At 37.8% G+C, this 27,549-nt stretch overlaps 1 protein-coding gene across 2 annotated transcripts in view; it reads right to left on the bottom strand.

The window, feature by feature from the left end:
• ZNF385B (zinc finger protein 385B) overlaps positions 1 to 27,549 on the bottom strand; it is a 317,392-nt gene that overhangs the window by 80,501 nt on the left and 209,342 nt on the right. The window contains exons 1-2 of one of the 2 annotated variants that reach the window (XM_081241868.1): positions 26,068 to 26,509; positions 5,519 to 5,664 (exon numbers count right to left, since the gene is read on the bottom strand). In XM_081241868.1, the coding sequence (XP_081097994.1) occupies positions 5,519 to 5,611 (93 nt within the window). In that variant the 5' untranslated portion in view covers positions 5,612 to 5,664; positions 26,068 to 26,509. Of the gene's footprint in view, positions 1 to 5,518; positions 5,665 to 26,067; positions 26,510 to 27,549 lie in introns of those variants that run through there. The other variant, XM_081241867.1, reaches the window with a different exon arrangement.

The following is a 27,549-nucleotide window of genomic DNA, read 5'->3' as shown; positions in this document are numbered from 1 at the left end:
TAAATATATTATTATTTCTACTACAAGAAAGAAAATTTTTATATAGTCATTGATATCACCAAACTATGAATAACCCAGAATCTCAAAGAGTCTAGAATGATAAAATAAATGGTAAACACATGTCTCATTCCAGAGCTTGTCATGGATGATTCAAAGAATCATATAGCAATTTGGGACTTTATACTTTAGAAATGATCTTTATTCTGCTCCACATATTTGTTCATGTGTCAGGAAAAAAATAATTTTAAGGTAGGTAATAAAAATCAGATTATTTTTCACAAAAAAAAGATCACTGAGCCTCTTGCAATAAAGCATCAGAGACCTCCATTGTGCTTGTGCATTCCTGGAGCAGTTGCAAAAACATGGCAGGACTCACAGACATTTGAAATAAACAGGTATGGAAACTACTGCCAAGCAGCAGAGAAACTGACAGGAGACTGTGGTTTTGAGTGGCTCTTGATTATAGCTACAGCTTTGGAGAGTCACACAAATATATCTGTCCATGTATCTAATATGTGGCTGTTAAAAAGAAACTTGATCTTCTAATCATCACATACAATATATAGGTTGCATACGTGTCTTAGTCTGCTTGACCTGCCATAACAAAATACCATGGACTTGGTGGCTTAAACAACAGAAATAAATTTATCACAGTTTTGGAGGCTGGAAGTCCAAGATCAGGGGTGCCAGCATAGTCAGGTTATGGTGAGAGCTCTCTTTCTGGCTTGCAGCTGACTTTCTTCTCACTATGTCCTCACATGGTAGATAAAGGAAAAGCTCTCTGGGGTCTCTCCTTATAAGGGCACTAATCACATTACAAGGGCACCACCTGCAAGACCTCATCTAACCCTAATTACCTCTCAAAGGCCCCATTTCTAAATATTATCACTCACGTGTTAGGGCTTCAATATATGAATGTGGGGAGGAGGGAACATTCAGTCCATAACAGCATGTGTGTGAGTATGCCTTCTAAATGGACCTATTTTATCATATTAAGTTGATACAATCCATCGTGTTAAGTATGCAATTCATTTGAATTTTGAAGAAGTCTCTTATTAAGGAGAACCAACTATTAGACAGGTATTAAACACCAAGTATTAAACACCAAGTATTATCCAGGTAAAATGAAGATAAAAATGGAATCCACAGTAAAGGAAATGGAAGATTCTAATTCTAATAGGGAGAAACAATTATATACATTTTGGCAGCTACCAAACATCATGTACAAAAATTAAAGGATGACCATGGAGCAGTTGGCAAACTGAAGTAAAGTGAATAACAAAATAATGAAAATAGCTCTATTGAGATACAAAAAATTCATTCCATCTGGCCTTTCTTGAACACTATAAAGTTCAGTAACTTTTCACTTTGCCTATATTTCTTGGTTTTTATTATCTTGCCTTTTCTAGCCTATTTATTCTATTTCTTACAAGTTTCTTGTGCCCTGGGGTATTTTTGTTTTATTTATTTTGTTTATCTCCTTCCCCAAACCCAGTACTGTTTAGTCCATATATTATGTTTTCAATAACATTCAGTAATTAATAACTTTGATTTTAAACTAAATGCTCCTAAGATTAGGGCCTAGGATAAGGAATGCAGTTGATACTTGCAGAGTGTCTATACCATCCACAAAGAGAAAGCCAGAACTATAGCTGGAGAAAAGTTTATAACTAATTATTGCCTTTAGACTAAAAAAGGATGACAATTCTCAGGAAATTAAAAGTAAACACCGGCTCTTATCACCTTGCACGTAAGGCTCAGAAATGCTGGAATTCCCTTTGCTGGATGAGGGACCATGAACATTGAAAACCAAGGAACTAGAGCCCTTTCTCTGTTCTTTTCTCCCTTCCTTCCTTCAAAAGAGTTTTATTGAGCACCTATGCCAGACACCAAGCATACAAAGATAAACAAGATAGAGCCCTTGTTCTCAAGGATCTGACATTCCAGTGAAGATAGATGGATAATCAGGGAGAATATGATGTAATCGGGAGGTACTCTGGAAGTACAGAGGATGGGCACTTAAGTCAGATTGCAAGAGTCACAGAAAGTTTCCTGTGAAGGAGGTGATCTCTAGGTTGGGCCCTGAAGGACAAATAAATGAAGGTGGGGTGGGGTGGTAGAAGTAAGCATCAGTGAGTTGCCAGGCAGAGAAGCCTATTAAACTTTAGATATGAAGGTCAAGATCTTTAAATTTGCAGAGTTAACATCCTCATTCTCCAGCCATGCATCCTTGACACACAGCCCATCATAAAGTATCAGTGATCCAAACCCCATTTTCCCTAGTATGTCTCCTCAGAACTCTGCTTGAACAGTGTCTCGAATTTTTTGCTTATTCTCACCTATAAACACTGAGAGAGATTTTGTCTTATGGAGTAAAAGGCAAGATAGCCACTAAATGAACACTGTGAAGCATATCTCTTCACTGCATACAATTTAGTATAGAACAGGCACCTATTTGCTTTGGAATATGACAGAATCCCATTTCATTCTTGCTATGTTTCTCATGTAACATTATCATACTCTGCTATAAAAATAGGAAGAAACCATTACTTTATATATATATATTTTAAATCCAAAGAAAATAGCAAAACTTGGAACTTCCAAAGCTTTCAGCTATGGTCTCAAGAGTACAGTGTTCATTCTTCTGATAATGGTTATGAGTTAAAATATATTTCTTATATTTACTAATATTATCCTTGATTAAAAATGAAGTGATTATGGTAGCATTCACGTTGGTTTTCAAAGAGCACACAGACTACTGAGTAGAATATATTTTTAAAATTTGCTAACAAGAAATTATAACTGTTTTTAAAATACATACTACATTAAAAATTCCTTTCCTCTTTCTACTTAATGATTCTGCTGAAAATTATCTACCATGCTGCCAGAAAAGAGCACAAAAGATTTCTGATTGAGCTTTGTTCACACTGAATGAGCTGGGAGGTGACACGGACCAAAAGAGCTAAGGACACAGAAGAGCCGGAACATCAGTTTTGAAGTTAGAAGATTCTAATACAAGACCCAGTTCTTCCTTTACTAACGCTTTTTCCTCATGTAGACAATAGGAATAATAACCATGGTCAATTAAAATGTTCTAAGGTCTGAGTCCTTTGAAGAATGTAAAACATCACAAAATACAATAATCTAGTATAATTATTAATAGTAATGTAAAACTGTTTTCCTAGGAAAATGTGGACAGTGACTTTTATGAAATTGCCCTAGGAAATCTGTTGTGTGAGTTAGACACTGGAATGGAAAGGTCCATAGGAAAAGGATTAGAGTAACTGAAACTGCAAATCAGTGAAAAATCATGGGTAATCCAATGATCCCATAAATTCATTTTTTTGCAAGATGATAGAGGGTCCCACTTGCAATGACTTAATTTTTAATACATTACCAGAAGGACTCTGTATCCAATAAATGCCTTGGATATAATATAGAGAGAATAAAATGACTATATCATGCAGTTCATTGCTATATTCTTCACTTTCACGAAAAAAAAATTTTCATTTGAAAATTACAAGTTTATTTGCCTCTAAGAAGGAAAAACAACGAACATCTCTTAGAATTATTCCTTGGATTTTCTCAAATACATCATAAGGTTAATTGCTATATAGAATAAACAAACAAAAAAGGCAAGTTAATACATCTGTAAGCCCTACACAACATTAAAAAGCCATTATGAGACTATCTTTTTAAAAAGAACTTATAAAAATATTCTTTCATTTCTGTTTTACAGCCCTTAAGAACAAAGAAGTATATATAAGACATTTAGAAATTCTCTAAAAGTGACTTAGAGAATAGCGCTAATCAGATGATCACAGTTGTAAAAAGACAACAGTGATTGGTTTCCTATTAGATATGTACATAACATACACCTAGAAGGGGCTGGAAGGATGCATGCCAGCTGCTGAGAGCGCTTTCCTCTAGCGAAGGGAGTAAGTGTGTCTGCAGGGGCAGGGAATGGTGACTTTGACATTTTGCTTTGAATGCTAATGTTTTATTTGAATTTTTGAAATAAGTATTACTTGTGTTAAAAACAAAATACAGAGAGGTGAACCACAGTAGGAGACATTTATGCTTACCCACGTCATCAGTACTGCTTCCTGACAGTGACTGGACTTCTGCAGTGGCTATAAATGTTGTCTTCCAAATGTACATTAATCAAAATACAAAGACCTAGTAAATGTTTTCAGAAGTATAGCTTAATTCAATTATGTCTGGAATGTATCACCCATGTTTAGATAGAGGACAGGATAAGCATGCTTGAGTTCAAGTTCTCTAAAATGGCACGATGTGTTGCTTTGGCATGGTCACTCCTGATGGATTAATGTGACCAGGACAGGCATGATTTATCTTACTGAGTTGCTCCACTGCACTAGAAATGCTGCTCACCTTTTCAGGCCTTTTAAAAAAAACCTGTGTGACTTGTGTCTGAAAAAGCCCAAGAGGACGTTGAGCCCAGTGCCCTTTAAAAAGTTGGCTGTTCCCCTACCCTCTAATTACCTTACAATGCCTAAGCCACAACAGAAGGCATGTCAGCACATTATATTTACATCCCTTGAGGAAAAATCCTCTTGATGTTTTCAATCCATACAGAAGATACGTTTGCAGAAGGAAATATTTGGCAGTACTTCAGATGTTCACTGTCTGGTAATGCAATTCTTTTTCTTGATTATGGTAGCTTCTATAATGCTGTATCATTCATGTAGACCATCATACCCCAACTGACTGTATTTATTGACTGAACAGACATAATTTATGCAATCATCTGAACTGGTTAACCTTTTCTTTCACTATAAGCTTAGAATCCAGCTATGGACTGACTTTAGGCTGAATTCTATTGTTGAAAGATGTCATGTTCCACTTGGCATACCTACAAAGTTGTCTTTCATTCAAACAGAAGAAGGTCAACTGACCTGAATGAAGAATGGTAATTATAGGTAATTCACTAATATTTATCATGTGGTTTAAAGGGAATGTCAAAGTATCATGCAGACAAGTAACATGTCGATTTAAAATGAATTTTTTCCTTTTACTAATAGAATTGGATTCACATAATCTACAATAGCCTCCAAATAAGAATTCTGTTTGTGTAAGAGTCTTTATCTAAAAAATCTCTCAAATAAAAATGTACCCAGGAAGATGAAACGTACACTTTCTTTTTCTTTCTACTAGTAGGGAAAAATCAGTGTGGCTTGATACCTCTAAATTGTGTTCTTGAGCATGTGAGCAGCATCCCAGAAAAGATACGGGTTCGCAAGCCATTGAAAAGTCTATTAAAATTGCACAAAGTAACAGGTGAAAAGTCGCCTGTGGAAATATTTATAAAAAAAATATGCTGGTTATTGTTTGGACTAACTCTCATGGGTGAAGCATTATCTTTCATAATGTATAACCAATATATGGTCTAAAACTACACACTTTGGAAACAGGCTATATCTATTGCCTATTCACAATTGTAATGAAAGAAAGAGATTGAGGAGGAGACAAATAAAATAAAAATACATTTACTCACTGTGTTAAAATTTGGAAACAGCCCAACAGCAGCAGAATTACTGTCTACTGGAAAAGACATAAATGGTTTGATATCCAGTGAAGGCTGCATCATCAGGGTAGGTGTGCGCACAAGAGCAGGAAGGGTAGTAGAGTGGCATGTACTGCCTGCCAAGAAGAAAACAAAAATGAATTCAATCTCTTGCTCACATCCATCTCCCTCCCCAACTTACAGTGCAAAAACAAGACTGCTGAGCTGCAACCTGCAAGCAAGAGAGTTATGCTGGGAGTCAGCAAATGGCACAGGGGAGAAAGTACACTTAAAAAAGGGTCTTCTGGCTCAATGTCTAAGACAGTGAAATAGAATGTGTCCCTATGGCAAAGGTCAAGGGCTGCTCAGACTCTGCTGAGATACATAGTACACAGATCCTGCTAGCAGGTGAGGCAGAATATCATCCTCTTGTTCACCAAAAATGTAGGACAGAGGAGGGGAGGAGCCTCTTGAAGCCGGATGCAATTTACTATTCACAATTATTGAATGGCTAGTCGGCACATTTTATGCAAATCAGAGATAATTATAGGGTTTTTACCAGGGGAAGAAACCTTGGACTCTTACAGTTACTGTCCAATCCCAGGAAAGTTATCACTCAAACAATTTGTTCTCTTAAAAAAAACAGAAAGTTGCCCTTAGTCTGGACACTGGAGCATTAGAGAATCTAAAAGGGGTGATTATAATCAGGGTAGAGGCAGGGTTTTGGGGGACAGGAAGGATTTAGAACCAAATTCTTGACTTCAACTTTTATTTCTAATGAGCCTTGTATTATTTTAGCAACTATCCTTTTAACAATTTATTAGCTGTCTTTACATATCTGGTGTAACCTGTCTGTAGGAGATTTAAAACGCTCCTCTCCAGGGTAACATGCATTTTTCTCTAGCCTATAAGCTCTACATACTGCAGATAAGTAATCGCTGCTGCAGGTGGCTCTCCAGGAGACAGGCTCTGATATGCCCTTTTCAAACAAAATACAACAGGCATATTGAGATAAAATTCACCTACTTGAAGTGTACAATTCAATGATTTTCAGCATATTCAGAGTTGTGCAACCAGGACCACAGGCAATATTAGATTTTCATGATCCCAAAAAGAAACTCCATACCCATTGGCAGACACCCCCAATTCTTCCCAACACCTCCAGCTCTTGGTAACCACTAGTCTACTTTCTGTCTCTACAGATATGTCTATTCTGGACATTTCATTTAAATGAAATCATACAATATGAGGTTTTTTGTGACTGTTTTCTTTTACTTGGCATGTTTTTAAGGTGCCTCCGTGTTGTGGCATGTATCAGAATTTCATTTCTTTTTAAAGCTGAATAATATTCCATTGTAGATGTACAATTTTTGGCTTATTTATTCATCAGTTGATTGGCATTTGGGTCGTTTCCACTTTTTGGCCATTATGAATAATGCTGTTATGAACATTCGTTTCTAAGGTTTTGTGTGGTGACATGTTTTTAGTTCTCTTGCATATATACCTAAGAGTGGAACTGGGGATTGTTGGGTCATGTGGTAGTCATATGGTTTAACCTTTTGAGAACTTCCAAACTGTTTTCCAAAATGGCTAAACCATTTTACATTACCACCAGCAGTGTATGAAGGTTCCAATTTCTCCTGACATGCCTATATAGGACCACAAATAATTATATGCCTAAAATCCCCTGCTGGCTTCAAGGAGAAATGAACAGTATGGGAAAATGCTCTGAGTATTAAAATTTCCACCAGTCTTCTTTCACGGTGTCCCAGAATAGTTAAAATTTCTATTTCAATGATATATTTTTTGGTAATGAATTTCCTTAATAAACTCTGCATAATATTTCAAATCATTCCAGAACATTACTGGCAGTAGTGTTTAATGGACTGTCTGTCATACCTCATTTATATTGATCCTAAAAACTGAAAAAAGAGAAGGGCATCTGAAGCATTTATCTGTAATGGCAAGTCTTTAGGTCAGCCCGTCCATTAGGGAATATAGAGTAGGGCTCAGCAAAAGAGAATCAGCCAAAAGTATAGGTCAAACAGATTTTTTTTTTTTCTGATGTCAAAGTAAATACTCTGATCTCAGCCTGGCATTCACATAACCACCCTGCATTTAATTACACATTATTCTTCTAACATTGCTAACTTCAGAGCTTATAGGTCCAAGATGATATATTATATCAATATGTCAAATGTTACAGAGGCATTTACTAAAATATTTATCTTAAAAGCTTTGCTGCAAAATCTTAGCTAAGGGACTTCCCTGGTGGTGCAGTAGTTAAGAACCTGCCTGCCACTGCAGGGGACACGGGTTTTATTCCTGGTCCGGGAAGATCCCACATGCTGTGGAGCAGCTAAGCCCGTGAGCCACAACTACTGAGCCTGTACTCTAGAGCCCGTGAGCCACAACTACTGAGCCTGTGTGCCACAGCTACTAAAGCCCATGTACCCAGAGCCCGTGCTCCGCAACAAGAGAAGCCACCGCAATGAGAAGCCTGCACACCACAACGAAGAGTGGCCCCCACTCACTGCAACTAGAGAAAGTCTGTGTGCAGCAATGAACACCCAATGCAGCCAAAAAAAGAAAAAAAATCTTAGCTAAATTGAAAAACAGGTATTTCTTATATTAGACCAATGGCCGTTTACTATTTACAATTATTATAATTGTCAAAAGTCTGAAGTATAAAAGCATGCAGTATACTTAAAGCTGCCTGTTAAAAAAGAAACAAAAGGCCTAAAATGGGGTCATTTCTGCTAGTAACTAACCTAATTGCAGTTACAACCTAGGAATGTAATCCTACTCAGGAATGTTATCCTAACCAGTTAATGTGGAATTTTCTGGTCAGCACCAATGAGGCAATTGGTCATGTTAGCCCTCTCCATCCCCCAAAGGAAGAGGAAGTAATCTGCCACACAGACCCCTTCTGTCCCCCATAGATAGGTTACCTAAGCCTGAAATAATCCTTTTTGTTTACGACTTTCTTGTCTTGACTTTAAGAATCTTCCCTTTCTGTAGCCCTGCTCACTGCACAGGATGCTGCTTGATTCATGAATCGTTCAATAAAGCCGATTAGATCTTTCAATTTTACTCAGTTGAATTCTGTCTTTTAACATTTCTGATGAACAAATATATAATTATTTTGCCATTGTAGGTCTCCCAAAGGGAAGCAAAATTCTTTCTCTAAGCCCACAATGGTGGCTCTGATAACATTGTAACACATGGCCCTGGAGAGCCTGCAAGAGTCACTTTGTACTAACAAACTCAAATCAAATAGAATGCAACATGGAACTTGACAAACAGATTGCTCCATCAACAAAGGTCAGAATGTACAATGATCCCCCTTACCCAATCAAATCTCTAGGCTAATAAAGACAGGGCTTGACAACTACTTAGCTGCCACCCTTCATTAGCATAAAAACTTAGCAGCTGTTTACCATTTCATTAGCATTTTAAAATGACAGACAATTTGCCATGTAAAACACAGATTGTTTTAAAGTACTGGTAGATCCTCTGAATAAATATAAAGTATGGGGGGAGACCTTCAAGATGGCGGAAGAGTAAGACGTGGAGATCAGCTTCCTTCCCACAGATACATCAGAAATACATCTACATGTGGAACAACTCCTACAGAACACCTACTGAACGCTGGCAGAAGACCTCAGACATCCCAAAAGGCAAGAAACTCCCCACGTACCTGGGTAAGGCAAAAGAAAAAAGAAAAAACAGAGACAAAAGAATAGGGACAGGACCTGTACCAGTGGGAGGGAGCCGTGAAGGAGGAAAGGTTTCCACACACTAGGAGCCCCTTCGCGGGCGGAGACGGGGGGTGGGCGTGGAGGGGAAGCTTTGGAGTCACGGAGGAGAGCACAGCAACAGGGGTGCAGAGGTCAAAGCGGAGAGATTCCTGCACAGAGGATCGGAGCCGACCAGCACTCACCAGCCTGAGAAGCTTGTCTGCTCACCCGCAGGGGTGGGTTGGGGCTGGGAGCTGAGCCTCAGGCTTCGGAGGTCAGATCCCAGGAAGAGGACAGGCGTTGGCTCTGTGAACACAGCCTGAAGGGGGCTATTGCACCACAGCTAGCCGGGAGGGAATCTGGGAAAAAGTCTGGACCTGCTGAAGAGGCAAGAGATCATTGTTTCGGGGTGCGTGAGGAGAGGGGATTCAGAGCACCGCCTAAACGAGCTCCAGAGGCGGGCATGAGCCACGGCTATCAGTGCAGACCCCAGAGATAGGCATGGGATGCTAAGGCTGCTGCTGCTGCCACCAAGAAGCCTGTGTGCAAGCACAGGTCACTCTCCACACCTCCCCTCCCGGGAGCCTGTGCAGCCCGCCACTGTCAGGGTCCCGGGATCCAGGGACAACTTCCCCGGGAGAATGCATGGTGCGCCTCAGGCTGGTGCAACCTCACGCCAGCCTCTGATGCCGCAGGCTCGACCCGCATCTGTAACCCCTCCATACCCCTGGCCTGAGTGAGCCAGAGCCCCCGAATCAGCTGCTCCTTTAACCCCGTCCTGTCTGAGCAAAGAACAGACGCCTTCAGGTGACCTACACGCAGAGGCGGGTCCAAATCCAAAGCTGAACCCCGGGAGCTGTGCAAACAAAGAAGAGAAAGGGAAATTTCTCCCAGCAGCCTCAGGAGCAGCAGATTAAATCTCCACAGTCAACTTGATGTACCCTGCATCTGTGGAATACCTGAATAGACAACGAATCATCACAAAATTGAGGCAGTGGACATTGGGAGCAACGATATATATTTTCCTTTTTCTCTTTTTGTGAGAGTGTATGCATATGCTTCCTTGTGTGATTTTGTTTGTTTAGCTTTGCTTTTACCATTTGTCCTAGGGTTCTGTCTGTCCCTTTTTTTTTTTTTTTTTAGTATAGTTTTTAGCACTTGTTATCATTGGTGGATTTGATTTTTGGTTTGGTTGCTCTCTTCTTTCTTTCTATTTTTTTTTCTGCTTTTTAATTTTTAATAATTATTTTTTATTTTAATAACTTTATTTTATTTATTTATTTATTTTTTCTTTCCTACTTGCTTTTTTCCTCCCTTTTCTTCTGAGCTGTGTGGCTGACAGGGTCTTGGTGCTCTGGCCAGGTGTCAGGCCTGTGCCTCTGAGGTGGGAGAGCCAAGTTCAGGACATTGGTTCACCAGAGACCTCCCAGCTCCATGTAATATCAAACAGCAAAAGGTCTCCCAGAGATCTCCATCTCAATGCTAAGACCCAGCTCCACTCAATGACCAGCAAACCACAGTGCTGGACACCCTATGCCAAACAACTAGCAAGACAGGAACGCAACACCACCCATTAGCAGAGAGGCTGCCTAAAATCATAATAAGGGCACAGACACCACAAAACACAGCATCGGACGTGGTCCTGCCCACCAGAAAGACAAGATCCAGCCTCATCCACCAGAACACAGGCACCAGTCCCCTCCACCAGGAAGCCTACACAACCCACTGAACCAACCTCACCCACTGAGGGCAGACACCAAAAACAACGGAAACTACGAACCTGCAGCCTGTGAAGAGGAGACCCCAAACACAGTAAGTTAAGCAAAATGAGAAGACAGAGAAACACACAGCAGATGAAGGAGCAAGGTAAAAACCCACCAGACCAAGCAAATGAAGAGGAAATAGGCAGTCTACCGGAAAAATAATTCAGAGTAATGATAGTCAAGATGACCCAAAATCTTGGAAATAGAGTGGAGAAAATACAAGAAACGTTTAACAAGGACCTAGAAGAACTAAAGAGCAAACAAACAATGATGAACAACACAATAAATGAAATTAAAAATTCTCTAGAAGGAATCAATAGCAGAATAACTGAGGCAGAAGAACGGATAAGTGACCTGGAAGATAAAATAGTGGAAATAACTACTGCAGAGCAGAATAAAGAGAAAAGAATGAAAAGAATTGGGGACAGTCTCAGAGACCTCTGGGACAATATTAAAGGCACAAGCATTCGAATTATAAGGGGTCCCAGAAGAAGAAAAGAAAAAGAAAGGAACTGAGAAAATGTTTGAAGAGTTATAGTTGAAAACTTCCCTAATATGGGAAAGGAAATAGTTAGTCAAGTCTAGGAAGCACAGAGAGTCCCATACAGGATAAATCCAAGGAGAAACATGCCAAGACACATATTAACCAAACTATCAAAAATTAAATACAAAGAAAAAATATTAAAAGCAGCAAGAGAAAAACAACAAAGAACATAGAAGGGAATCCCCATAAGGTTAACAGCTGATTTTTCAGCAGAAACTCTGCAGGCCAGAAGGGAGTGGCAGGACATATTGAAAGTGATGAAAGAGAAAAACCTACAACCAAGATTACTCCACCCAGCAAGGATCTCATTCAGATTCAACAGAGAAATTAAAACCTTTACAGACAAGCAAAAGCTAAGTGAATTCAGCACCACCAAACCAGCTCTCCAACAAATGCTAAAGGAACTTCTCTTCCTTCTCTTTAGCAGGCAGGAAACACAAGAGGAGGAAAAGACCTACAATAACGAACCCAAAACAATTAAGAAAATGGTCATAGGAACATGCATATTGATAATTACCTTAAATGTAAATGGATTAAATGCTCCAACCAAAAGACATAGACTGGCTGAAGGGATACAAAAACAAGACCCGTATATATACTGTCTATAAGAGACCCACTTCAGACCTACGGACACATAAAGACTGAAAGTGAGGGGATAGAAAAAGATATTCCATGCAAATGGAAATCAAAAGAAAGCTGGAGTAGCAATTCTCATATCAGACAAAAATAGACTTTAAAATAAAGACTATTATAAGAGACAAAGAAAGACACTACATAATGATCAAGGGATCAATCCAAGAAGAAGATGTAACAATTGTAAATATTTATGCACCCAACATAGGAGCACCTCAAAACATAAGGCAAATGCTAACAGCCATAAAAGGGGAAATCGACAGTAACACAATCATAGTAGGGGACTTTAACACCCCACTTTCAGCAATGGACAGATCAAAAATCCTCAAGAAAATACTAGCAAACAGAATCCAATAGCACATTAAAAGGATCATACACCAAGATTAAGTGGGGTTTATCCCAGTAATTCAAGGATTCTTCAGTATACGGAAATCAATCAATGTGATACACCATATTAACAAATTGAAGGAGAAACACCATATGATCATCTCAACAGATGCAGAAAAATCTTTTGACACAATTCAACACCCATTTATGATAAAAACCCTCCAGAAAGTAGGCATAGAGGGAACTTAGCTCAACATAATACATATATGACAAACCCACAGCCACCACCGTTCTCTATGGTGAAAAACTGAAACCATTTCCAATAAGATCAGGAACAAGACAAGGTTGCCCACTCTCCCCACTATTATTCAATATAGTTTTGGAAGTTTTAGGCACAGCAATCTGAGAAGAAAAAGAAATAAAAGGAATCCAAATCGGAAAAGAAGAAGTAAAGATGCCACTGTTTGCAGATGACATGATACTATACATAGAGAATCCTAATGACTCTACCAGAAAACTACTAGAGCTAATCAATGAATTTGGTAAAGTTGCAGGATACAAAATTAATGCACAGAAATCTCTTGCATTCCTATACACTAATGATGGAAAATCTGATAGAGAAATTAATGAAACATTCCCATTTACCATTGCAACAAAAAGAATAAAATACCTAGGAAAAAACCTACCTAAGGAGACAAAAGACCTGTATGCAGAAAACTCTAAGACACTGATGAAAGAAATTAAAGATGATACCAACAGATGGAGGGATATACCATGTTCTTGGATTGGAAGAATCAACATTGTGTAAAGGACTATACTACCCAAAGCAATCTACAGATTCAATGCAATCTCTATCAAAGTACCAATGGCATTTTTCACAGAACTAGGACAAAAAATTTCACAATTTGTATGGAAACACAAAAGACCCCTAATAGCCAAAGCAATCTTGAGAAAGAAAAACGGAGCTGGAGGAATCAGGCTCCCTGACTTCAGACTATACTACAAAGCTACAGTAATCAAGACAGTATGGTACTGGCACAAAAACAGAAATATAGATCAATGGAATAGGATAGAAAGCCCAGAGATAAACCCACGCACATATGGTCACCTTATTTTTGATAAAGGAGGCAAGAATCTACAATGGAGAAAAGACAGCCTCTTCAATAAGTGGTGCTGGGAAAACTAGACAGCTACAAGTAAAAGAATGAAATTAGAACACTCCCTAACACCATACACCAAAATAAACTCAAAATGGATTAAAGACCTAAATGTAAGGCCTGACACTATAAAACTCATAGAGGAAACCATAGGCAGAACACTCTATGACATAAATCACAGCAAGATCCTTTTTGACCCACCTCCTAGAGAAATGGAAATAAAGACAAAAATAAACAAATGGGACCTAATGAAACTTCAAAGCTTTTGCACAGCAAAGGAAACCATAAATAAGACGAAAAGACAACCCTTAGAATGGGAGAAAATATTTGCAAGTGAAGCAACAGACAAAGGATTAATCTCCAAAATATACAAGCAGCTCATGCAGCTCAATATCAAAGAAACCAACAACCCAATCCAAAAATGGGCAGAAGACCTAAATAGACATTTCTCCAAAGAAGATATACATATTGCCAACAAACACATGAAAAAATGCTCAACATCACTAATCATTAGATAAATGCAAATGAAAACTACAATGAGGTACCACTTCACACCCGTCAGAATGGCCATCATCAAAAAAATCTACAAACAATAAATGCTGGAGAGAGTGTGGAGAAAAGAGAACCCTCTTGCACTGATGGTAGGAATGTAAATTGATACAGCCACTATGGAGAACAGTATGGAGGTTCCTTAAAAAACTAAAAATAGAACTACCATACGACCCAGCAATCCCACTACTAGGCATATACCCTGAGAAAACCATAATTCAAAAAGAGTCATGTACCACAATGTTCACTGCAGCTCTATTTACAATACCCAGGACATGGAAACAACCTAAGTGTCCATTGACTGATGAATGGATAAGGAAGATGTGGCACATATATACAATGGAATATTACTCAGCCATAAAAAGAAACGAAATTGAGTTATCTGTAGTGAGGTGGATGGACCTAGAGTCTGTCATACAGAGTGAAGTAAGTCAGAAAGAGAAAAACAAATACTGTACGCTAACACATATATATGGGGGAAAAAAGGTTATGAAGAACCTAAGAGCAGGACAGGAATAAAGACGCAGATGTAGAGAATGGACTTGAGGACACTGGAAGTGGGAAGTGTAAGCTGGGACGAAGTGAGAGAGTGGCATGGACTTATATATACTACCAAATGTAAAACAGACAGGTAGTGGGAAGCAGCTGCATAGCACAGGGAGATCAACTTGGTGCTTTGTGACCACCTAGAGGGGTGGGATAGGGAGGGTGGGAGGGAGACGCAAGAGGGAGGAGATATGGGGATATATGTATACATATAGCTGATTCACTTTGTTATACAGCAGAAACTAACACACCATTGTAAAGCAATTATACTCCAGTAAAGATGTTAAAAAATATATATATATATAAACTATGCTTTCATCAATTCCCTCACTTCAACCTTGCTGTTTTCACTTTTAAAACCTGCTTTTTAATATCACTTCACCAAAACTGATTGCTTCAAAGGACGTTTTTGCAAGTGGAAAATGAGTGGGAATAAACTGCACTTTTTCCACAGGTTAGTTTGGGCTTTGAGCCCTCTGTCACCTTTTCCAGATTTTGCTGCTGCTGTTGCTGCTGGGGAATATTTCTCCTCACCTCGGGATGCCCAAAACTCAGTGGGAGATACAAGCAGAAATTGGGCCAAAATGCATTGCACCCTGATAGAAAATGCTTAATCTCTCTAAAACTCAAGGACTCACTGAGGAAAAAAAGATTGAAAATATAATGAGTAGGTATTTCAACACAAAGCATGGTAAAATGTTCCCATTACATTGCTGTTCTCATGGAAAAGAGCCAACCCTCTGTCGTTTGTACCAAGGATTTGGCAATATTATGTGAAATCCTTCCTATATGTATTTCTGTTTCAAAGCATAGGATATAATCTTGTATGTGTCATAATAAATTGATTTATAATAGTTCTCCACCTTATTTGAAAATAAGGCTTTTTATATCAGTTAATGTATATATATATATATATTTTTTTTTTTTTTTTTTTTGCGGTACGCGGGCCTCTCACTGGTGTGGCCTCTCCCGTTGCGGAGCACAGGCTCCGGATGCGCAGGCTCAGCGGCCATGGCTCACGGGCCCAGCTGCTCCGCAGCATATGGGATCCTCCCAGACCGGGGCACGAACCCGTATCCCCTGCATCGGCAGGTGGACTCTCAACCACTGCGCCACCAGGGAGGCCCTAATGTATATATATTTATCAAACTCCCTATACTAAAATTAAACACACATGTACAAACATCCATAGCCCAAAGATCTAACAGTCACCACTCTCATTATGGAAATTCCACACATCCGTATATTCTCCCATAAGCATGCAATTAACCTTCTCCCATAAATTTCATTTTGATGGTAAAATCCAAGTTGTATTCATCTACAGCTATGAAACCAACAATATGTGAAGGGCAACTCACCACTATGGCCATAAAGAAAACTATTATTTCAGCCAACTGCCTCTGTAACATAATAGGTGCCTTACTATGTCAGTGGATTATGTCATAATCCAGCACAATAAAACCTCTACTGAGGACACTTGAAATGATTGCCGTAGTCTTGACCCTAAGGAATAGACCTTTGAAGGTCTACTTAGGTTATAACTTTAAGGCTTTCTTTAGGTACCAAAACACAAACAAACAAAACATCTCATTCTTAGAAAGGAGAGTATGCCAAAGTCACAGAAAATCTGCATGGAGAAGCATTTACAGAATGAGATCAAATGTGCATACAGTCTACAATATATCCTGCAGCAGGAGTTTCTTCCAATGCCGTTATTATGTATGTTTGCTTCAGTGAGTACTGAAATAAAAAACTTCACATACTATAAAAATCTATTAGGCAGAGACAATGTCGATTATAGAACTCCCAAAGATTTCTTTAAAGAAATTAAAATGAGTGGCATTTCAGATTTTCCACTAAACTCAGATTTCTCTTTTTATTGCTGTTCCAGCTTTGTTGCGCCTTATACGGAGTAACTTTCCCTCTTACCAGACAGTCACCAACCAGCATCTCCTCCACCCCTTCTCTCACTATTTCCATTTTTATCAGTCTGCTGTGTGAGAAAAACAAGAAGTGAAGTGTGGGAGAAAGGTGAATAGTTTATGTGACTGATAAAGTGTTGTGCTTCTGAAAAGGCCACACAACATAATAACAGAGATAACATTTTTATAGTGCATATACCAGGCACTACCCTAAGCACATTACATATGCATATACACATATAAGTATATAACATACCCATATATACTCATTTTTATATATTAAATTATATATTTATATATTTTTATCATATATCATTTATATGTTAATATTATATATAAAATATATAATCATTTCTGTATATTAAATGAGTATATGTACAAGTACATATACAAATATACTTATAATAACCCAATGAACAAGGTACTATTACTAGCCCTGTTTTATAGATGACAAACTGAGGCACCAAGAGGTTAAGCCCAATTTCATACAGTTTGTACAAGGAGGAGTCAGGATTCAAACCCAGGCAATCTGACTACTTAATTCTGCTTTTTACTACATGCCATGGTAACCAAATTGAATATCTGAAGATACCTCAGTTACATACACACATTCTCTAGCTGTAGATAGAAACATTTTACCATCAAACTAAGAGATTTAAAATGTTGGATCTCCTTTGCAACTGTGAATTCATTAAAACTTTCATTTGAGCTTAATGTAGTATTGATGCTGAGATAACTAAAATATATAAGATTTTTTAAATTCTCTATAAGAATATATTTATCTAAAAATAACCTTCCCCAAATAATAGTATTATTTAATTCAGTAAACACTTATGGGGGACCAACTGTACAAGGCACGGTGCTGACAGTTACAGGGAATATAAACTGAGTCAGACAGAATTTATTTTACTTACTAAGAGAAGGTAAGAAAATAAACACTACCATTTAGTGAGATTCTACTCTATGCCAGGTACTGTGCTAAGTGATTTGTGTCCCTTATTTTATTTTACTATTATTTTTTTATTTTTTATTTTTTTGCGGTATGCGGGCCTCTTACTGTTGTGGCCTCTCCCGTTGCGGAGCACAGGCTCCAGACGCGCAGGCTCAGAGGCCATGGCTCACGGGCCCAGCCGCTCCACGACATGTGGGATCCTCCCAGACCTGGGCACGAACCCGTGTCCCCTGCATTGGCAGGCAGACTCTCAACCACTGCGCCACCAGGGAAGCCCTGTATCCCTTATTTTATTAAATTATAACACAATTCTATGAGGTTTGTATTATTATTCCCATTTTACAGTTGAGAAAGGTAAGGCTTGGAGAGATTAAGATCACAATATATGGTAGGGTCTGGGTCCAAACTCCTGTTTGTTTGACTCTAAAGCCCATGCAATCATTCCAAAAAGTAGGCTATTTATAAAGTTGTTACGTGAAAAAGATTCTATCATCAAATACACATAGAAAATGTTGGTTTCATGGAAGTTTGAAATGGTTTTTTTCTGCAAAACCTCTTGGAGCTTTTAATTTAGTAATGGGTACTGTGAATGTCTAGGCAGATATAATTTCTAGCCTCAATTTGAGAATGAATCAATCCTTTTTATTTTCATAGAGGTCTGGGATAACCATGATACTATGGCATGTCCTTCAGGCTGCTGTCTTATACACATTAAAAGCACCAATTCAGGAGAAAGCAGATGACTTTCAGGTCCACCACTTTCCTGTTGCAGGACCTTAGACAAGTGATTTTACTTCTATATACCTCTATTTTCTTTTCTATAAATTGGGGAAAATACGAGGACCTGCATTATAGGACTGGTAGGAGAACTAAGTGAGATTTTTCTTTACAAAGTACTTAACCCTGTGCCTGACACCTAGCAAGTGTTCATTAAGTTTCCATTACTGTAGTTATGAACTATTCCTACCCCTGTGACACTATGCCATATCCTTGGAGAGCAAAAATAGTTAAATCCATTAATACTTATAAAAGGCAGGATATGTCAGTCATCATATATCATCAACAAAATTTTAAGGAAGTTCAAGAGAGAAAGAAATTAGATCTGGTTAGGAGCTGGGTTCATAAATATTTCCATAGGTGAAGTATCTCTTAAGACAAGCCTGAGGAATGGTTAGTATTTTGAGAGGTGGGTATGGGAGAATGGTGAAGGGAACTGCAAAGCAAAAAGCATAGAAATATAGAATGTATTAAAATTTAAAACTTGTTCAGGCACTCAGGAGTTCTTAGTGTTTCTGGATCAGAAGGTAAACAGCAAAGAGAAAAGCAGAATATCTTTGTGCCCTTGGAGTAAGCAAAGGTTTCTTAAATAGGAAACAAAAAGTGCTAATCATAAAAGAAAAAAATGACAAATATACTGTATTAAGAATACGAATGTAAGGATAAGACATGATCAAGGGAATGAAAAGGCCATCCAGAGAGTATTAGATGATATTCACAATATATGTATTTTGACAAAGGACTTGAATTTAGAATAAAGAACTCCTACAGATCAGTAAGACAAAGACAACGCAGTAGGAAATTTGGGCGAAAGACTTGAATGGACACTTCACAAAAGTAGATACTAAAATGGCCTGTAAACATATGAAAAAGCACCTAACTTCATTAGTCATTAGAGATATGCATTAACCTACGAGATATTGCTACATACCCACAAGGATGGTTCCAGTGAAGAAAGACAGAGATTACCAAGTGCTGACAAGGGTATGGAGCAACCATAGCTCTAATCTGAAGTGTAAATTGTTATAACTATGTTGAAAAACGATTTAGCAATGTCTACTAAAACTGAATATACACTTAATCTATGACTCAGCAATTCTACTTCCAAGTATATAGCTAACAGAAATGATCTGTATGAGAAAGTTCATAGCAATACTATATATAATAGCCCCAAATTGAAAACTGGCCAATTAACTAATCAACAATAGAAAGAACAATTCTGTTATCTTCACACAACCTGACATTCACATAATGGAATATAGCAATAAGAAAAAATGGTATATGGTGACATGAAACAATGAATAAACCTTGTAATGTCGAGAAAAATAACTAAAATACAGGAACATACATCAACATGCTGTATGATACCATTTATTTAAAGTACACAATCAGGCAAAACTAATCTATGCCGTAGTTAGGATTATGGCGAATTTTGTAGGAAGGGTAGGATAAGGTTAGGGTGCAGTGACTGGAAGGGAGCATGAAAGGGACTTCTAGGATATTGGAAATGTTCTTTTATTAGATCTTAGTGCTAGTTTCACAGGTGTGTATGTTTGTATACATTCATTCAACTGTACATTTATGTGCACTTTTCTGTTTGTTACATTTCAATAGAAATTTTTTAAAAGTGATATATTCAATGTTATTAACTTTAGTAAACTACTGTGACACAGAGGCAAAATTCCTCAACAAGAAGAACATCTTGAAATACTCTCAAGTTTGCGTAATTTTAAGATAAATATGTTTTCTTAAGTTCTTTTCTCTACTGCCAGCTTGATTTTGCTCAAAATGACTTGTGAGAAAATAAAAGTTCCTTTTAATGCTGATATTTCCTTGCTGCATTTCATAAGTGGCTAGAGGAGACCGACATAGAATCCAGGGATGCCAAAGAGAAAAAAGTATATCTAGAACTCTGAGTCTGTAAAATCCTAACAAATTTTGTGCCTGAATCTCCCCTGGGGCAGTTCAGGGTTCCCTCCAAAGTGCTCCAGCAGCAGCAGCATTCTGGCAGAATGTTGATTTAAAAATAAATTCTTCTGAGTACCACCCTGAAGTTTATAAGCAATAATGAAGTGCTGCATCAAAATCAGCTGTGAAGGGCTTCCCTGGTGGTGCAGTGGTTGAGAGTCCACCTGCCGATGCAGGGGACGCGGGTTTGTGCCCCGGTCTGGGAAGATCCCACATGCCGCGGAGCGGCTGGGCCCATGAGCCATGGCCACTGAGCCTGCACGTCCGGAGCCTGTGCTCTGCAACGGGAGAGGCCACAACGGTGAGAGGCTCACGTACCGCAAAAAAAAAAAAAAAAAAGAAAAAGAAAAAAAAAACCCAGCAGTGAAACATCATGATTTAAGCCACAATGTCCTTTGGGTTAGTGGTGGTATGCCAGCTTTTACACAAATTGATGAATCTTTCACTAAGATGCAATGAATGACTTTTTGGATGTATAGCAATAGAATACGTATAGCCCAGTGGTGGTTCATTTACATCTGAATATTTTGTCCATGCACTGTTTCTTATATTTAAATGTTATTTCTTATATTTAAATTTCTTATATTTAAATGTTATTTAAATGTTTCTTATATTTAAATGTTATTAACTATAGAGTACAAAATACAGTTTGATTAAACATGTGACATACTTCATTAGCTGCAATCCTTTTTTAAAGCAGCATTGAAAAGTCTGAGAATTTCAGAATTTAAGTAAAGAAGATAATTGGTTCACAAAAAAGTCTTAAGAACCAATTGTCTTCTTTAAGCTGAATTTAAATAAGTTTTCTCTGTTACAGTTTTCTTCACTTGTTACCCAATATTATTAAGCATGCTCGTGAAAAGAAGGAAACTCAAAGAAGAGAAAACAGAGTTCTGACAAATGCTTTGTCAAGTTTTTTGAAATAGTTTTTAATACACCTAACTTATCAAAAGGGAATGTCATGTGCTTAGTTCCTAAATTACTAAGTCTTTAGAGAAGCCAAAATTATCTCCAGACAGGGCTTTACTAAAATTGTCTGAGGTCGAGACTGGATTGGGAGGTCAGGAGCCTGATGAAATTTTCTGGCAAAAAGACGTAGGGAGATGGTCCTGAGCTACATTTGCCCAGTGACTCCTGTCTATGGCGTCAAGATGCTTTCTTGAAATCTGAAGCCTCTTTTGGTTTCAGAGGAACTCTTTGCTCTCCCTTTACAGCATGCTAGGGACATAATGGCAGTATGACTTATTTTAGAAACCTTCCTAAAACTACAGGCTTTCCTAGGAAAGAGAACTATGTTTCTCAAACTGCTGAATATTTCTAGAGGAACTATAGTTCATAAAATTTTAGCAGTAAACATAATTTAGGAATCCACCCTTCATCTTATATGAGAAAAATGGGATTAGGAGAACTTAATCCAGCATGGTACCTGACTGATGGTAGGAATCAAATTTAGAGCTCATTGCCCAGAGACACTATTTCAAATACGTGTCTATACAATCAAAGATGTACAAGAATCATATATTGAAGTCTTTATCTTCTTTAAAAATTTAAATAGATTAGTATTTAGTCTGTTTTCTTTTTGTATATAGACTGAAATTTAGAAGTACTCATTTTTAAATGAGATTTTAATTTTAATGGTTTTATTAATATGAATACTGGAAGAAATTAAATGAAAGAGGAAATCTAATCTGGCCAAGAGCCAACATTCTTTCCCTTTTAAAGAGCAGCAGCAGATTGATTACAACACCTAATTTAAAATAATTATTTTAGTATTCCCAATGGGGAAAAAAAGAGAGAAGCAAAATTCATTCAAACTATGCTTTTAACCATACTGTTTGGATCAATATAACTAATTCAAATAGCTTCACAGGAGGAGGTACACACATTTCTGTTGGTGGCTTTTATACCAAAGTTCTATCAGAAGTGCAACAAAAATGCTATCTGAAAAGACACATTTTTCCAAGCAATGGCAACTGACCTTCTACTGGAACAGATGAAAGAAGCAGGGCCTTATGGGGACAGCTCACAGGAAGGGCCAGACTGCAGGGGCTGCATACAACAACTCAGGAGGTCAGCACACCCAGCTGCTGCTATAAATTCTAGCTCTGGGACACCAAATGTTTTGCCCCCTAGTTTCAGAGAATTTCAGTTTTGCATTCTGTGTCTAGGCTGTTTACATTTAAGAACCAAAGATGGGGAAAGAAAAGAAGAATACTGGTTTACTTAACAGTCCTTTTAAAAAGATATTTTTCTCGCAGAAACTCCCCCAATTTAAAGAAACAAAGTTAATATTTGCTCTGCCAGTGTTCTCTACTCCCACCTTGGTAGAGAAAAGAGGTTTCCTTAGCTTAAATATTAACCAGACATTTCAAAGCTATTCAAAAGCTGTTGCCCATGTTAAAAAAATTTTTTTTAAAGTAATAGGCTCCTAGAAAACACAAATTGGGAATAAAGAGAAGAGTAAAAACTGTGTTAAAATCCTTTTCCCTTTTTGCATGCATATCTCATGACCACCATAATTATAATGTACCATAGAGAATTCAGAAAAAATCCTAGTGGAGTATTATAATGATTACATAGTGACTGTCATAGACGAGGCCACTCTTGGTCCTCTATCAGCCAAGAAGCCATTTTTATCCAGGAGCAGTAGAGATGGCTCCCACCTGGCAGCCAGGGCTGCTGTGCAAGCAGCATGAAAGCCACCATTCCATCCCTGTGGCAACCTGGTATGGGGTGATGAATCTGGCCATGCGAGGGATAGGGTGAGCAGAAATTGTGGGTAATGGGGAGACAGTGGGGTTAGAATGGGGAAAAGGATGAGGCGGATTTGGAGAGGAAAGGAAGAGTGGTGTAAGTTTGGCTGAATTTTGCCAAGTGGATTAGAATTGGCACCAATGCCTTATTTGGAATTTCCTAACATCTCACTCCTAAAATGACTTTCTTCTTTTTCATCTTCAATTGTTTGGCAGAAATCTGTATAGAATGAAGTAGACCAGAGCAAAAACTGTATCAGTAGGAACAACCTAATTAAGCAGGGCATCTAAGTCCTTCAAACAAAGGAGCTGGGCAACTGGGAGACACCCTTATCCTGAGAAACATGGAGAGTCTTGTGACCCAGGGATGCTTGCACTCCAAAGGGTCTTTAGTGGGTATTAAACAGAATGGCCAATCCCTGGCCTGGTTTCTTGGAACTCTGCCACTGTCCTGACATCCTAGAAATGGATGCTACTTGCTTCAGTCATGCAGGCAGCTTCTGGGGCACTAGTGATATTCAAAACAGCATCAGATAAGGCCCTCTGGTGAATGCCCAAGGATTTTCTGCATTGGAAGTGATATATCATAAATGATTGTGCCTGTCCCTGTGTATCATGTTTATTCTTATACCTTTATAATGTTTTTATTCTTTGGAATTTCTTTTTGGCTTCCCAAATGACTCCTTCTCATTCCCCCTGTGAACACCAAAAGTCAAAGACATAATGAGTTTTTAATAAGGAGCCGCATGGAAAGTAGAGAATTTAATCACAGCACTCATCATTTTCCTTTTCAATGATTTGCTTTCTAAGGCAACAAAGAAATAGAAATATTTTCTTTTAGAAGAACATTTGTTTTCACTCTTGGTCTCTTCTGAACTTCAAACAGCCTTTTAAGCTCCCTTTGCTTTAAAGGAAACAAATGGAAAGCAAACATTCATAAAAGTGAACCTGGTGCTCAACGCATTTAAAATGACAAAGTGTGTTGAAATTTCAGTTAAAGAAAATGCAAAAGAATCCAAAGTTCTCAAATTGCACAATCTCTATTTTCAAACTCTGATTGACTTGTGTCTCTTTTTTTCTCTACCACCCACTTCCTCTCTCTCTTATCCTGCTCTGTGTCCCTAGTCTCCCACATCCCACCTGTTTCTCTTTTCTGCCTCTCTCATCTCTCTTAGCTCTCTGATGTCTCTGGCATTTTCTGTCTCTGTCTCTGTATGTGTATGTGCCTGTCTGTCTCTCTCATCTCTTCGTCTCTGTCTCTCACCACAATACGGCTGGGGAACTAGAAAGCACTCTTAAAATTTGTCATTTGCCTTGTTTTGCAGCTATATTGTATTAATTTCATTTTCAATATTTGCTTCTGTAAATCAGAAGATTAACAGCAAGATTTTGCTAATATCAGGATGAGTTTGTCCCCATAACAAGATAAAACAATTAAATTAAGGCCGTATCTCCAGTTATGTCTCAAGCTGTCAGGTCAGTTGCAACAACTGAGGATTGTTTCACATGTGCTTACATGATAGTGCCTGCCACCCGCATGACAGAATGGGGCAAGTTAAGAACTTAAATCCACCATAGAATTTAATGGTATATCTTTATAGAAATTCATCATCAGTGTCCTGGGTTATACAAATACTATAACTTTTCATTGAGGAGCACAAGGTCATTTTACGTATATTAAGTAGACTTCAAAACTGTTACATGGCTTACGATCATCCCACGTTTTGCTGATGAAAAAACGATGCTCAGGGATAAATAACTCCATGACAAAGCAAATATACAAAATGAAGCCAATTATGGACCCAGGGCTAGAAAAAAATTTCTTCCAAAATCAGGTACTAGCCTAGTAGGGATAACAACACTGATCAACAGCGTCTGCTAAGAGGTCCCACAATACAGGGTCTCTAGGACCTTGGAAAAATTAATGCACACTGGCCTTAATTTACTCAGTTTTTGCAAGAATCTACTGAACCCTGAGTGTTTACACCCCTAATCCACAAATGAGGTAGAATAAAAGAAGCTGATAACGTTTTCAGTATTTCCCAAACCACCTGAAATCTCACTGGAGACAATGAGATAAAAACATCTTCCTACTGCCAAGAGCTTCTAAGTTTCTAACAGTAATATTTATTCACGTTTAAAAATGGCAAAATTGAAAGAAAAAGGATTTTTTAGGTGGGGAGCACTGAAGTGATAATATTAAAATAAAAATAATTTCACAAATATCTATTGTATACATACAAAATACATCTATCCTCATGACAGACAATACTCCCTCTTGAGGAGCTAAACTTACCTGGTTTCCAGAGAGGTTTCTATGTCCAAAGGTCTAAATAAACATGAAGCCATTGAGTTTTGATTTGAACTAGATAGAACATTAAAAGCTTGAAATGTGTCTATCATAAAAATCATGTGACAAGAGTATAAATCACCCATGTCACTCAATTTTATTACAGGCTACCAGCCACTGTTCTGTCTGTCTGAATGTGAATTCTTGAGCATGTACAACCATCTGCTTAAATGTACTTCCTGAAGAGAACAGAAAAGAGAGAGAGCGTTCTAACATACTTGGATTAAACATAAATCTTATTTTTACCTAGTAAAAATGTGAGACAAACATCAAAAGAAAAAGGAACTGCAGTTCATAAAGACAAAGGAAATGTGGGAAGTCTGTCACATCTTTATCATACTTAGCAAAGTGACCCAGTACTACAATTTAAATAAAAACAAGTTAGAAAAACCAAGATGACCTTGGGCAGGGGAGTCACGAAATTAGCAAAATTCTATTTGCTCTAACTCAGATACTTTTTCCCTTCTCTAAAATTGACTTTAACTGTTTTACATTTTTGTCATAAACTTCATGAAAGAGTTCCCTGAGGTGTAAAAGCTGATCGGCCAGCAATGCTTACCTTGGTTTTTAAGATTACAATCCACGTTCACTTCAGCATTCGAACACTGTACGAGGCAGTACACTGTGAGAGAAATAATTCCATCATTTCAACCCGGTGCTCCTGTGAAATGTGGTGCTAGGAAACAGCCGACAGGCGGTGCGTCTGAACAAATCATACGTTCTGTAATTGCCGCTTAGCTCTAATTACTACTGAGGATAGCGTTTGCAACTTGATTCCAGGGAGAGGGCAGACTACCTTCTGACGACACTGAACCAAATATATCCTAAAAGACTGACAAGTTACTTTCTTTCATGTAATTTTTCTGAGTATTTTCCAGCTACTCAGTAACTACTACTTTGCCACGGTAAAAATGAAATCAAATAATCTGACACCCATCTCTACTTTCCAACAAAGCAATTTAATTCTCTCAGAATATGTACTTATTATAATAACAGTCTGGAATTTTTAGTATCACTCAAACTTAAGGGGATTGTTTTTTTCTTTTCTAGGTGGGCAACTAAATCTTTATTTTGAAATTGATTTTTATTTAAAAAAAGGAATATGTTCTCAAAATGTGAACTTTATTTATATTCTGCTAGTCCCAAGTAATTTATTTGCATATACCATTAGACCTAGAGAATTTCTTTTCTGTGGAGTTTTAGGTTTTAAATAAAGATTCACAACATGCAATTCAAAAAGACTGAAGCAGATAATTTGATGTTTTTAACATTAATAGGGATGTTTATGCATTTCCACTCAAAAATCTAATTTCAGTTATATGGGAGAATTACCATGGTGAAATTAGCAGTTATGTGGGCTTGGAACTGAAATGATACACTTATTCCTAAACCTAACTAATTTCACTCTCCATCTAGTGGCCTCTGACCATATGATCAGAATAAGTCTTCTGATATATCCAGGTTATACAGTGTGGCTGTGACCAAATGGTTGTTTTGCTTCTTCTAAGCTGATTGTCACTGATACTGTTGCATTAGCTTAGTGGGCATTTGACTGAATGAAACTTAAAATGACTGATGTTTGCAAATGTCGGGAAGGATTTTGCAGTTTGGTTGTGCAACTTTTAGCATATTTGTCAACCATGGCCAACACCTTAGTGATGATGTACAGAACAAATTACACCCACCCAAATTCAGAGATTTGGTATATCTACTTAAGTCAGATTTGCACGGTAACTCTCAGGTACAGGTAAAACTAAGGGAATAATTACATGTGGCAATCAAAATGGTAATTATAAAACCAGCTCTTAGAAATGGCACATATCTCTAGGCCTCAGTTGTTATGAATAATAACAACATAAGACTCTAAATGGAACACAGTATGGGAGCTCTATACTTATTTTCCCCCAAATAATAATTGTGCACTTCTTGCTCATGTAATACTTAGTTCTTCATGATTAAAATAAAATTATAGTCACTGCTGTGGTTTTCACTTTATTTTCTATTTTATTTTAAAAAATCTATACCTACGATAGACCTCTCC

The sequence above is a fragment of the Mesoplodon bidens genome (genome assembly GCF_964165515.1).
Source record: "Mesoplodon bidens genome assembly, chromosome: 8".
Classification (NCBI taxonomy): Eukaryota; Metazoa; Chordata; class Mammalia; order Artiodactyla; family Ziphiidae; genus Mesoplodon; species Mesoplodon bidens.
Note: the sequence above shows the minus strand (reverse complement) of the source record. Positions and strands in the feature narration are given on the sequence as shown.